This window comes from Dermacentor variabilis, chromosome 6, assembly GCF_050947875.1.
Source record: "Dermacentor variabilis isolate Ectoservices chromosome 6, ASM5094787v1, whole genome shotgun sequence".
Taxonomy (NCBI): Eukaryota; Metazoa; Arthropoda; class Arachnida; order Ixodida; family Ixodidae; genus Dermacentor; species Dermacentor variabilis.
The window spans coordinates 162,582,676-162,595,143 of record NC_134573.1 but is presented as its reverse complement, the minus strand read 5'-3'; the positions used below and the strand labels follow the sequence as shown (position 1 = coordinate 162,595,143).

Below are 12,468 nucleotides of genomic sequence, written 5' to 3'. Positions count from 1 at the left end.
AGGAAACTTTTAGTACAGGACACAGTCATCAGCGTACAGCCTAATACCCACGTAAATCTGATCCACAATATAATTTATATAAAGTAAAAACATAAGTGGACCAAGAACTGATCCTTCGGGGACGCCAGAATCAACGGGCACCTTATCTGAGCTGGTTGAATTTAGTGTTACAAACTGACAATGGTTAGTCAAATAACCCTTTATCCAGGCGAGTAGTTGGTTATTTTGCAGAATGTAGCTTATATTATAAAGCAATTTGTTATGCGTGAATTTAACGAACGCTTTACGGAAATCCATGAATATTACGTCGATTTGTTAACCCTCGTTTATGGCTGCTGCAAAGTCATGAATGATATCGACAAGTTGGGTATTAGTTGAAAATCCTCGCCTAAAGCCGTGCTGCATACAGGTAAGTAGCTTATGTTCCTCAATAAAAGCAGTTATATGTTTGTGAATAATATGCTCCGAGATTTTACAAGCTGTTGAGGTTAGCGAAATTGGATGGTAATTCTTAGTGAGTGTTTTGTCACCAGGTTTATGCAAAGGCTTGATTCTGGCATCCCGCCAATCGTCAGGTAGTGCAGCTCCATTTAAAAATCTAGTGCACAGACCGTGTAAGTATTTTGCCCACCAATCAGCATAACGTTTCAAGAAATCATTTGAGATATTGTCTGGTCCAGGAGATTTTTTTACTTCAAGGTTCAACAGCAGATTTAAGATGCCATCTTCACTTATTACCACATCAGGTATAGGAGGTACGGACACTTCAAAAGGTGGAAGGCAGCCGTCATCTTGCGTAAATACGTCTTTGAAATTCTTATTAAATGCCGTGGAAGCCCCTACATCATCCCGCACGCGACCACCATTAACTATACATCCGTCGTTACAGCGAGACTTCGGGCTCACCAACGTCCAAAATTTTTCGGGTGACGTTTTGATAATAAATGGCAGTGTTGTATCGAAATAGTTTTTATGATCATGCGAAATCTTGTTCTTCACCTCTTCCGAAATCTGTTCGACCATTAGTTTCAAGTCAGACCTGTTTGTCGTTCTCGCTCTCTTCTTTAGGCGTTTCAATTTTTGCTGCAACTACAGCGTGCCTCGACTTATCCATGGATTACGAAAGTTATGTTTTTTTAGCTATCCTTGGCACGAAACGCTGAATGCATTCGTGAATTACCCCCTTGAAAAAAAGCCACAGGTCATTCACCGAACCAGGGTTGTTTCTGAGTCATAAAAACTGAGAGCATCAAGAATAGACTCGTCTGCTGCCTTAGAAAAATTAGGAAACAGCTTGATATCGCCTCGCCTGGACGTCCTCTAACGTCAAGACTACTGCTTTGTGATCTGAAATGCCGCAGGTGACGCTGCAGATCACTTTGTCTTTAATATTCCCACTTATAAGGAACAGAAAGGATTGACTCAAAACCGTTTTGAATTCTGGTTACCTCATTTACTACTTGTAAGAGGTCAAATTTGAACACAATGTCTAAAATTTCATTATCGGCACTTTTGGCACTGGTTATCGAAGGTGTTCCAGAGCAGATTGGGAAGGTTAAATCACCTATCAGAATCATTCTGTCTTCAGGCTTTATGTGGCGATGCATATACTCGTTCAGCTGTTCAAATATTGTGGCAGATAGATTTGGAGGCCTGTAAACTGCTCCTAAAAGGTAGCAGACTTTATTTATGTAAAGTTTGCATAACTACAGTCTGCTACCCTTTAGAAGCAGTTTACAGGCCTCTGAATTCATCTGCCACAATATCTGCCACACTGTTTCACCTTGCTTAATTTCTTGTCCCATGTTGGCCCAATAAATTACTTATTTGTTAATTATTTCTGGTAGTGTTGGTTCTTCAACGCGATTATACAACAACTAAATATATAGATGGACAGTCGCAGTCACTGCTAGCGGGAACACGGGAGCCGTGGAATCGCTCTGCGGAGTGCCCCACCGCCGGAACCTCATGAAGTCCGGCGGCGCATGCGCAATCAAAGCCATTTGCGAAAAACCCGGCGAGTTGTCTACTATGGTGAGTCGTCGGCCAGGACTTCATAAGGAGCAGTTGGTAGCACTCCGCGGAGGGCTGCTACGAGCTCCTGTGTTTCCTGTAGCTGTGGCCACGCCTGTACGTTAAAAATCCCAGGTGAAGAAAATGTATCCATAACCCTCCATCACGTCGAAATCCCCATCGTACAGTGAAGTTTCTGCACGGTAAATACCAGGAATACCGTAAAAGAAATGATGTACTGTTGTTTTCCTTAAGTTCTCCAACAGCGTAAGCCACGACCACCTTCTCGCATTAGCGACGAAGAATTGTAATCATATCATAGAAAATTTCAAAAGCTCCCCCCCCCCCCCACCCTCACTTTCATACTCACTGAAACTTTTCTGAAGTTTGCCATTACGCTATTAAAGTACGATGAAACTTTACGAAAGATGACGGCATGTTCTTATAGATTTTTGAAAGCTAAATTAAGGAAAACTGTGGACCACACAGAAAGGGTATCTAAGGCAATGAACCCACATATATTGCAGTTAACTGTAAAGAAAATAATTTTGTCAGCCGTGTTACCTTCCATTCCGCTATTATCGCAATCAGTGGAAATCAAAATCCAACTTGCCATGAAGTACAACCTTCTGAGGATGCACTTATGTGATCTACGTTAGTATATTAAGTGTCTACACCTGACCCTGTATTCCCGAGGCAATTGATTCGCTAAAGCACGCCCGAATACAGAAAGCTCTTACGACATTTTAATTACGTGACTGACCAACCTACATTCGCAAATAAGTACCCTCTGTCACGATTTATCCCCGCCTAGTCTTATAAACCACGTACACACCAACAGCTCGTCCAATTACTATACAAAGAGGCGAGACGCGCAAGCGAGTACAAAATAGAAAGGTAAAGATAACAGAACTAGAGAGAGAAAAAGCTAGAAAGGGAAGAAAGAAAAGGAAGGCAAGTAGGTTGACCACGTTACACCTCGTTTGATACGTACCCTTCATTTGGAAAATGTAAATCGAGAAGAAAAAAAAAGAATCAGACGGGAAATGAATAAGAAGTGTTGTGCGCACACAAACAACAGCATTCGCTGTGCAATTGAATAATGTCGCAAAAAGCAGTATTCTTCGAAAAGTGCAACAGTGCTCTCGTGGCTTGCCAGCAGAGCTACGTGCCGCAGTGCCCGCTCGGTAGTTTGGAGCCTTGCTTTTTAGCTCGCCTGAGCCGACCGCCATCTTTGCGGATCTTACGAGCACCCGCTTGTGTAGCCGCTAAATGCCCACAGTTGGTCATTTCCCGTATGCGTCATCCTGTAGCCCCTATGCTTTTTTTTTTCAGATTAAACGAGAATATCTGATTTCTCGGGTAATGAGCATTCATATAATTGACATCGAAGCAAAATGCACGCTTCTTGCGTCTGCCCAGTGTGCAGTTTTATTTTGACGACCTGTTGAGCTCCCCATCACCTAGCGGGATTGGATATACGACATTTGTTTCCACGCAAAATATCACATGAATGACGTTGCTGTCGATCGGCATAGAAGACTCCAAGAGGCCATTGTTTATTTCAATATCTACTGGCCTGCGTTCTCGCCTTCCACACAACGTTACGCTTTCTTTGCGGGCGCACGTGTCGAGAGAACTTTATTTTTGTGGCTCTGATATTTTTTTAATCCCTACTCCCCCTTTCCTGTGTGTATTGTAACCAACCAAATACTTTACACCTTAGCCTCCCTGGCCTCTTCTCGTTATAATATATCCAGTGATCTATGCCAATGAATTCGATTTCGCTAGCTGTAGCCGCCAATAGCTGCATGGGATGTTGTGCCCTTTCAGATCGGCCTATGTAATTATCTGAAAGATCTGTATGGTGGCTCTGTATGCTTTTATCTTATTTCTCTGCGGAATGACGAAGTTGTTGTAAAGTTAGAATTTCTAAAGACGCTGTTCCGAAATCTAGAACTGAATAGGTGAAGGCGAACTCATAGCAAATACAAGCTCAAACTCAAAGTTGGCCGTGGCTGAGGAGCATCTCTGGTTATAGACAAGATTCTATTGTATTGTGAACGTGAGTTCGCTATTTCAATTCCGCTAATCCCTTATTTTTTCATCAACTTTTTTCTCACTTTATTGTGGCCATATCCAGGTGACTAGAACCATTGCTTGCCTCGTCATAGTAATCTTGAACGTTAGAAATCACATTGTTCTGTGTGGTATTTAAACGGCCAATCTGTGTTTTAATAAGCGTGATGTACTTGCCAGTGTCCCGTGTCTGAATACTAGCAATTCCTCGCGAATTCAGCGCTGTTCCGCCAAGTATTGACAAAACGTCGTCGTTACTGCCCTTAACATTTCTTTGCCTAAAGACAATGACACGTAACACGACTAGCAAATTTGAATATAATGTTTATTGTTGGTTTATCCGAATCGCAAGCTGGGAAAATGTCCACTGATAGTGTTGGTAGTCTTCCTTGTTCTTTCACATCACCTGTAAAATGCCACCGAAGACCTGAAGCAGAAAGAAATGTGCCCTGAGTTAATTTTCATCGTTTTATAAGATGGTGCCATCACACGTATCATGATAATAATTACTCTTGTGAGCGTGAGCAGCAGTCATTTATGCAATCATTTAGAATTGTGAAGGATTCCTAAATTGTTACTGATATTCGAAAATGATAAAGTGGTACTAAATAAGGGCAAGCAATGAACGAGGTTACGACCTGTTTCAGATGTCTTCCCAAGATTATTTTACAATTGGAAATCTTAGCTTTTGTACTACGTGATAGATGGGATTACTGTGACCACGCAGACCTTCATGCGTGAACTGTTTCTCATGCAACAATACGTAGAGACGTAATGCTAACACCTGCGCTCGTGCCCACGTCAGTTTAATAAACACCCCCAGAAAAATCATTTTCTGTTTTACATTGGAGCTGTTAAAATGTTAGAACCTCTCTGTGTTTCTCTTGACGTCCCCAGCTTCGCAGAGCTCGGGGAGAGAGCTGAGAGAGAGTGAAAGCCGACTATAAATATAGCATCCCGCAGCATAGCGACGACGCTATGGTGGGTGGAGCCTAGCGGAGGAGAAGGAGCGGCGCGGCGAGGACACAGGTGGTGTGACGTCATTGTTCTCCGAGAAAATACCGGGGGTCGCTTTGGCGATCCTCTTTTTCGTAGTGGAAAAAATTTACTGGCGTTCCCCCAGCTCCACCGGTCTCTGGTGTTTGGGATAGTAGAGCCACGCAAAATTTTTGCTGCTAGAAGACAAAGCTACCATAATTATCATAATTTTCTAATCAAAATAAAGATTTATATCAAAGAAGAAGTTTGAATGATAACACTGCATTTTAGCTCTTCAGTTATATCGCGAACTAGAACAGTATTTTAATATTAGCAGATGCATAACGCAAGGAGAGTTTTTCTATAATATCTATAATTCCTTTTAATTCAAAGTGCCGAGAGGCCCGTCCCAACGGTAATTGAGGCAATAGCATCATGTGCGCCAGTTATTAACAGAGAAATAGCGTAAAATCAAAAAGAAATAGTTGCGAAACACGGCACTAGTGGTTACAAATGCGATTCTAACAAAAATCATACTTACTCTTGTTTTTATAGGATGTCAAGGTTTTGCGGCGTCCATTAATTATTGTCTAGAGGAAGAGGAGGAGGAGCTAGAAAAAAAAATGTAAGGAAACTTAAGAATGCAGAAAGAATACCTTAGAAAGAGTTCGCTTATTCAGAGCAATTCTCCTTCCTGTTCAAATGGTAGCAGCCAAGGTCGAACTAGTTAGATGCAGCGCGCGCACTAATTTGAATGCTAACTGAATAATGGGTGAAAGCTTGCGGAACATTGTAGTCACCAGATAATTCCAATTTATTTTTAGTTCAGGCTGTATAAACTAGATTTAGAGTCTGAATCGCAGGAGTGGCCAGCATCAGTTAGAATTGTGCTATGAATTTATTCTTGAATGTATGATTGCGACCGGTGCTGCTCTTTATTGGTTCTTACAGCTAAAGTGGCTAACGATGTTTCATTTCCTATAAAAGATCCCCGATAACATATCAGAATAGTCGTGTTGTGCAAACTGAGATGATGCTCCAAATGAAACGGCCTTTCTTGTATCGTGACTATTTGAACTGACACAACAATTCAAATACCTATGGCATTGGTTTTGCAGCACGTGGGCTAAATTGACTAAAAAACGATAGGAACACATGTTATTTTATTATTTCCAGGGTTTCTTTTTCTGATGTATTCGCAGATATAAAGGAGGAAACAAAACATATTTATTTCACGCTGGTTAAGCGGAGGGTGCGGGGCCGTGGTGGAAATGGTAGCGGAGTTTTAATTTTATACCACATGTATTATCGCAGCAACAACACGGCACGGTACTGAACTTCTGCCTTCCATTTATTCTGATGATATTACGTTACATTTGAGTGCCACGACTGTTGCAGAAACGAAAACATAAGTTGCGTATTGTCCTAGTAACAAAACAACTTTTCCTTTGGTTTCGTGCTCTATACAGAGCAAACCGGTCAAATGTTAAGAGTCGCCGCGTCAGGCTAAATACTACCTGTAACTAAACTATCTTATTCTTTTCTCCTAAGATGTACAATAGTCAACCACGTAAAGATTAGTTCAATCGAACGCAAAGTTCTTGTGGTTGCTGTGAGAGTGCAGAGAAGATTTTGAAAAATTGTGGGATGGGTCCTGCGGTGTCGTTGTTAGCAGGCAATTCGTTCTACTTATAGCTTAATGGTTGCAAACAGCTTAGTAGTAGCTGAAGTGAGCAAGTTTATGGTAAGCCAAACAAGCTGCACTCAAGTGCGGATGCAAGATGTCGACGTTAGTATCTACAGTTATGTTCTTTTCCATTGACAGAGATTCAACTCGCTTCACTGAGACTTCAAGATTTAGATAATCCAGCATACTGCAGTGATTATATATAGTTTTTAAAGAAAGTAGTATGACATTAAGTAGAGCATTGACAAAGAGCATTTGCCAGTTGTCTGCAAAAAGGAGTATCAAGGGCATGAATATATGCTTGCATTAGTGCTAGGGTAGAATAAACTCATGCAGGCTATGCCAGCGCATATTAAAGCTAAAGCGTTTTTCTAGCCTGTTGGTGAGTGAAATTATCATATAAACAGAAAAGTACGAGACGCACGATAAAAAAAAGCCTCACCTGGAGCTTCTAGCGCTAGAACGTGAACTTCCTCGTACAGCTGCTTGGGAGGCTCCAGAAGTACCAAGGCTGCCGCCAAAGGTGCCAGAGCCGAATCCGAAGCCTGACTGGCCACCGAATGGAGAACTGGCCGGGAAAGTGTAACCGAACGAGGGGCCGTAAGAGCCGAAGCCACTGCCGAAGTTGCCTCCCTGAACCCCCCAGCCAGAGCCAAAGCCAGGAGCAAAGCCGGAACCAGAGCTGGAACTAGAGCTGGAACCAGAGCTGGAACCGGGGCCAAAAGCAGATCCTGAAGCAGGTCCGAAGCCGAAGCCATAAGAGGGACCAAATCCGAATCCATAGACAGGGCCAAAGCCGGAACCATAGCCGGGGACAAAGTTGGGGCCATAGCCGCCGAATGGACCAAAACCAGTTCCATAATACCCAGCATCACCGAAGCCACTCCCGCCGAAGCCACCATAACCATATCCAGGACCAAAAGCAGGTCCGCTGACAAAACCGTAACCTCCTAGACTTGATGGACCAAAGAAGCCTACGCTCGGGTAACCGCCAGAGGAGCCTGATGAGCCAGGTCGTCCTGCAGATCCAGCGCTAGGTCCGAAAGATCCAGGGAAGCTAGCCGAAGATCCCGATGGCCTTGCTCCAGATGAACCTAGCGAAGTAAGAGACGGCAACCCTGATGCGCCACTGCCAGACCCAAGCGGCCCGAGGACACTGCCAGGTCTTGCCGCACTGCCTGGAAAAGCTGCAGAGCCAAGAGAATCCGTCTTCGTGCCGGCATAGGCCAGCGAGGCTGAAATTAGAGAGAAAATGAAGTCAGTAAATATTCGCGCCCACATTGGCGATTTAAAGGCAGGGCAGTCAACGCGCATCACTCCCTACGAGCGGCGCAGAATGATCGGCGGAAAGCAGCAGTGTTGGCGGTCGCACTAATCATTTATGTGTACCAAAATTAGGTTACGCAGAAGCACAGGAATGCAAACTGATTTGGTGTCCCTCCCACGCAGCTACGCACTTACGCGCCTTATGTAAAATAAAATATGGTAGGGAGAAAACGTTTAAAGTGTGGTTTTCGCCAAATACATAAATTATATACCACTGAAGCTTTACCGATATAATAGTGCTAGTAAGTTGTGCTTCGCTTCTGTGCTATAAACAACAAATCACGACATTAATTGTGCGCCATTAGGATCTATTGAAACGCGAACAGGAAATAACACCTATTGCACGTAATTACATGAAAGTGCTATGTGCGTCTAATAGTTTTGTAGCCGGTTTGAAATAATTAGTCCCAAGTGCAATCTAACTTGTTACAAATGCAGGTAAACCTGTAACCGAAACAATGCATCGAACTAGTTTCCCGACCGTTCGCGTTTGAATCTATGGTGACAGTACGATCAAAGTCGGCTTGAAGTCTTTATATGTATTTCTAAAGCGCACGGACTATTTAGTAAGGCGCATTATTTTCTTATATTTTTTATATATTTGGGCCACGCTATTCTTGGGCCGCTGGGTGCGCGCGGCTGGATAGATGTCCATTTTTGGGCAATCTACAAGAGTGAATGCGCGCCACGGTGACGCAAGCGGTACACAGAAACCATTGAATGTAATAAAGCCGCGATTTACATGTTTAACGCAGTACTTGAGGCCGATCTCTCAACATCCCCCACACAATAGATATATCTCTTTAAGTGTATTGAGACACGTAGTACATCTCTGAGCGGACACATGTGACTACCTTTCTTCCATCGGCAACCACTACAGATAATCTTCGTTGTCGAGACAGAGAGCAACGTCTAGAGGCGCTCAGACCGTGTGGCCTCATCCGCTAATAGTTGCCCCTAGCCAACCCGAAAAAGTTTCACCTCATTTAGACTCCAACACTGTGTTCGACCTGCGCGTTTTCTTGATGACTTTTGTACGTTTTTCTACGTCATTTTTAACCTGCATCGCACTTCCTATTCCTGTACAATTTTATGCAGGAATGTTATTATTAATTATTATTATTATTGTAATAAGAACTGCAGTAATCTTTGGGCATATAGCGTTTAGCATAGCATAAACGAACTGCGAATTCCGTCATGCTTCGATGCATCGTGTTCAACTGCTGCAATTACATTTTCTTCCAGTTCGTGGGCTTACGTTAATAAAAAAGACAGCTCTTATATGATAGTCACCGTGTTATCTAATTTTGCCGGCCCTAATGGAGAACTGACTGCGTTTAGCTGTACAATAGTGCGAAGTAGAACTTGTTGTTTGAGCAATATTTAGAGTAAAAAGCAGCGCTACAACAGCGCCAATGGAAGGCAGAACGGCACAGGTATTGTGTTTTATTTTGCTGGGCTGTCTTTCCCGGAACGTTGCCCAACCAACTAGCAGCTCGCTGCACTCTTGTACAGCAAATATTTTCTGCACCAAGCTTTTTCGAACCACATGTTTCTCGACAGCGTCTGTGTTGCTGTGATTTTTATTGGTCACGTTGCCGTGCTGTTTCTCTCTTAATGTATTTTAGATGCCTTACCCTCAGGTTTCGTGCACCGACTTTCATAGTGTCTGAAAGTTCTTGCTTTCTTTTCCAATTTTCTTTAATGTTTCTAAAACTAACCAGACAATTTCAATGCGTCTACTGCAGGTCTTCACAAGAGTGATTCTATAAATTGCACGACCTCTAAAAATTCTCCAAAGGCATGACCGTTCTCTAAAAGTTTATGCAAACGTCAGCCGGTATTGTAGGCTAATTTTCGAAGCAACTCCTATAAAATATTCATGGGTGCCTCTCGAATTCGTAAACGCAATTGCTCCTGGAGTTCTGCTTGGCTTGTTACGCGGCTTTTTGCCAAGTGTGCATAAAGATAAAGTTCATGGTGTCAAATCAGTGATGCGACGCTTCGTACATGGAAGACAGCTGTGGCAAGCTATCAAACATCCTGTTCACTCTGCCATTCTCTCGACGGAAAAATTGTCGAGTCCTCCTTTCGTTAGCCAAGCAATTCCTTTTAGACAAAAGCACTTGATTTCAAGAAGTGCCCAAAGTTAGGCATTATCAATATAAATTTCACAGAATAGCACTTACAGATAAAACAAAAATAAACGGTGCAGCATGGCGCCAGCAAACACGTTCGCGTTGTAATATACACTCAGACAGAATGGGGCCCTTGAAGATCGTGCATGAAGCATATGAAGATGTTTCTATAGAAACGAAAATTGAAGTGAAATCAATAAGTTCCATAACCTCACCAGCGGACAGGAGAGCGATGGCAACGAAGGCTTTCATGGCTGCTGTGTTGTACCGGGTGGCTGTCACTCGAAGAGCTGCACAAGTGCGAATTGTGGACTTTCACGTCCATTTTTATATAGCACACCGGGGACTATCGCATCTTACGGTAACAATAGATCAGCGAAAACTTTATTTGTTCCTTTTTTATTTTTATCCTATCAAGAATTAAGCCTTTAGTCTGACTGCCTACATTCCAAAAAAGCAAAATAATATTACCCTATATGCAAGAACCAGTCGCTGGCTCTTGACATGTTGCATAGAGTACTGTTCATGAAGAAAGCGCCCGAGCTTTCTTTGTTCTGCAAACTCATGCGCTATCCATAAGGTTTTTACGTAAAATACTGTCGTCAGGAATACAATGTAGACCAATTGCGTGCTCAGGTGAATAAATGTTTCATTTTGGCACCCTTGGTAATTGATCTCTCGCCAACCACGCCGAACAAGGCGCCCATTGTCTGATCACAGTGGTCGCGGGACGAAGTAGTCCAACACCGAATTCGACGCACCACACATTTTGGCGTCCTTCATATGTGCCACTACTGTATAGCAAGTCTCACCTTTCGCCTGAGTAAATAGGCCGTTTCCGTGCTCACTACAATCTAAATGCATGCACATGCATATATCAGCCAGCCATATGTAATTTCTCCTGTTTGCAGCTGCTTTCCTTGAATCGAGTTTAAGCATGCTTCCTTTCCCATTTGACGACAGCAGAGTTCGTCAGAAAAGAACAAAGATACGCCACTAGACAATAAGACTTTCCGACTGAGGTTTTCTCAACATTTTACTTCATTGTGCTTGTTCCTTATTTGGTTCTGGCGTTAGGGTATGGCTTTTGAGCACGAGTTTGTGTCACTTTATTTCGGCAGCGGTGGCAAATTTCGACGCTGGCAGAAGGTAAAAACGCCCCTATCCTGCCGCTGCCACGTTGTGTTGTTATTTTATCTTAACGTTCTAATATCTGCTGACGTGCAATCTTATCCCTTTGTGTTTCAAAGAATGAGTGTTCAGGTTGACTAAACTATTTCGAAGTTGCAATCTTATAGCCTCATCAGAAAGTCTCTTCAACACGGTGCTTCCAGCGCCTTCCTCGTACTTTACAAGCGTTACCGAGAACCTTCTGCGTCATACGTAGACTGGGGTCGGTGGAGAGCCACTTCAGTTGATTCGACGATCGCCGACTTTGCTTAGCATATTCAATGGCGTTTTAATATTGCTTTTATCCAGCGCGAAATTTACCTAAATAAAAGATTGGACTCTATTCTTTCTGGTAGTGTTCCTGCATTAATGTACAAGACACGCCGAAAAGTCTAGTGTGCGCCGTTAAAACCACACCACCTACATCCACCAGCGAGCAAGCTTCCATCAGCAACGATTTCTCCCAGAATACGGACATTTAACAGACACGGTGAGGAAAACTAAGGCGACGTCTACAGGCCACGATGACGTCTCCAGTGCTGCCTGCGCCCATCGTGTTCCAGTCCCCCGTGAACTTACCAATTTTCCACTGATCTTTGTATGGCTACCCCGAGAGCTGGCTGGAGAGATTTGAAATAGTCGCTACCTGAAACAAATGGAATTGCGAAGACAAGCTGCACCACGGCTGTTTCTTTTTGGATACGCCGCTCAGACTTTATTTGAGAAACGAGAGCCCACCCTAATGATATGCGACCTGCTTGGCAACAGCTTCCGCAATACCTTCAAGAGCGTCGTCAGAAGGTAAAGGGTAGGTGTTATAATGAACGACTGAGTACAAGTGGCGAACGAGAACATGGCTGTCTTCACAGAAGAGAAGACCAGATTTATCCACCATCGCCGACGCAGCCAGGCCAGGAAAGAATACAATTTGGAATCTGGGGCCCTATAACGTATAATTATTCTAATCTGTTTTTATTCCAATTTCCTGACGGCAAATTTACGTAACTGACGCAATCATCGGGCGGTGACCCGCAGCGTTGTCTGATCTGTAAAATCAAACGCTCTCCTCGTTTATAG

General features: G+C 43.2%; 1 protein-coding gene across 1 annotated transcript; it reads right to left on the bottom strand.

The window, feature by feature from the left end:
* Positions 1 to 4,405: 4,405 nt before the first annotated feature.
* LOC142585637 (uncharacterized) lies at positions 4,406 to 10,518 on the bottom strand. The gene is made up of 4 exons (XM_075696557.1): positions 10,437 to 10,518; positions 7,200 to 7,992; positions 5,612 to 5,681; positions 4,406 to 4,519 (listed from the first exon to the last, which is right to left on the bottom strand). Exons 1-3 carry the CDS (start codon positions 10,471 to 10,473, stop codon positions 5,654 to 5,656), a joined length of 858 nt encoding a protein of 285 aa, XP_075552672.1. The 5' UTR covers positions 10,474 to 10,518; the 3' UTR covers positions 4,406 to 4,519; positions 5,612 to 5,653.
* Positions 10,519 to 12,468: the final 1,950 nt, after the last annotated feature.

Coding starts and splice junctions, on each gene's coding strand:
- LOC142585637 (XM_075696557.1), bottom strand. CDS start 10,473: ATGAAAGCCTTCGTTGCCATCGCTCTCCTGTCCGCTG. Junction 7,993..10,436: donor CATCGCTCTCCTGTCCGCTG/GTGAGGTTATGG, acceptor CTCTAATTTCAG/CCTCGCTGGCCTATGCCGGC. Junction 5,682..7,199: donor TCTAGCGCTAGAAGCTCCAG/GTGAGGCTTTTT, acceptor TTTTTTTTCTAG/CTCCTCCTCCTCTTCCTCTA.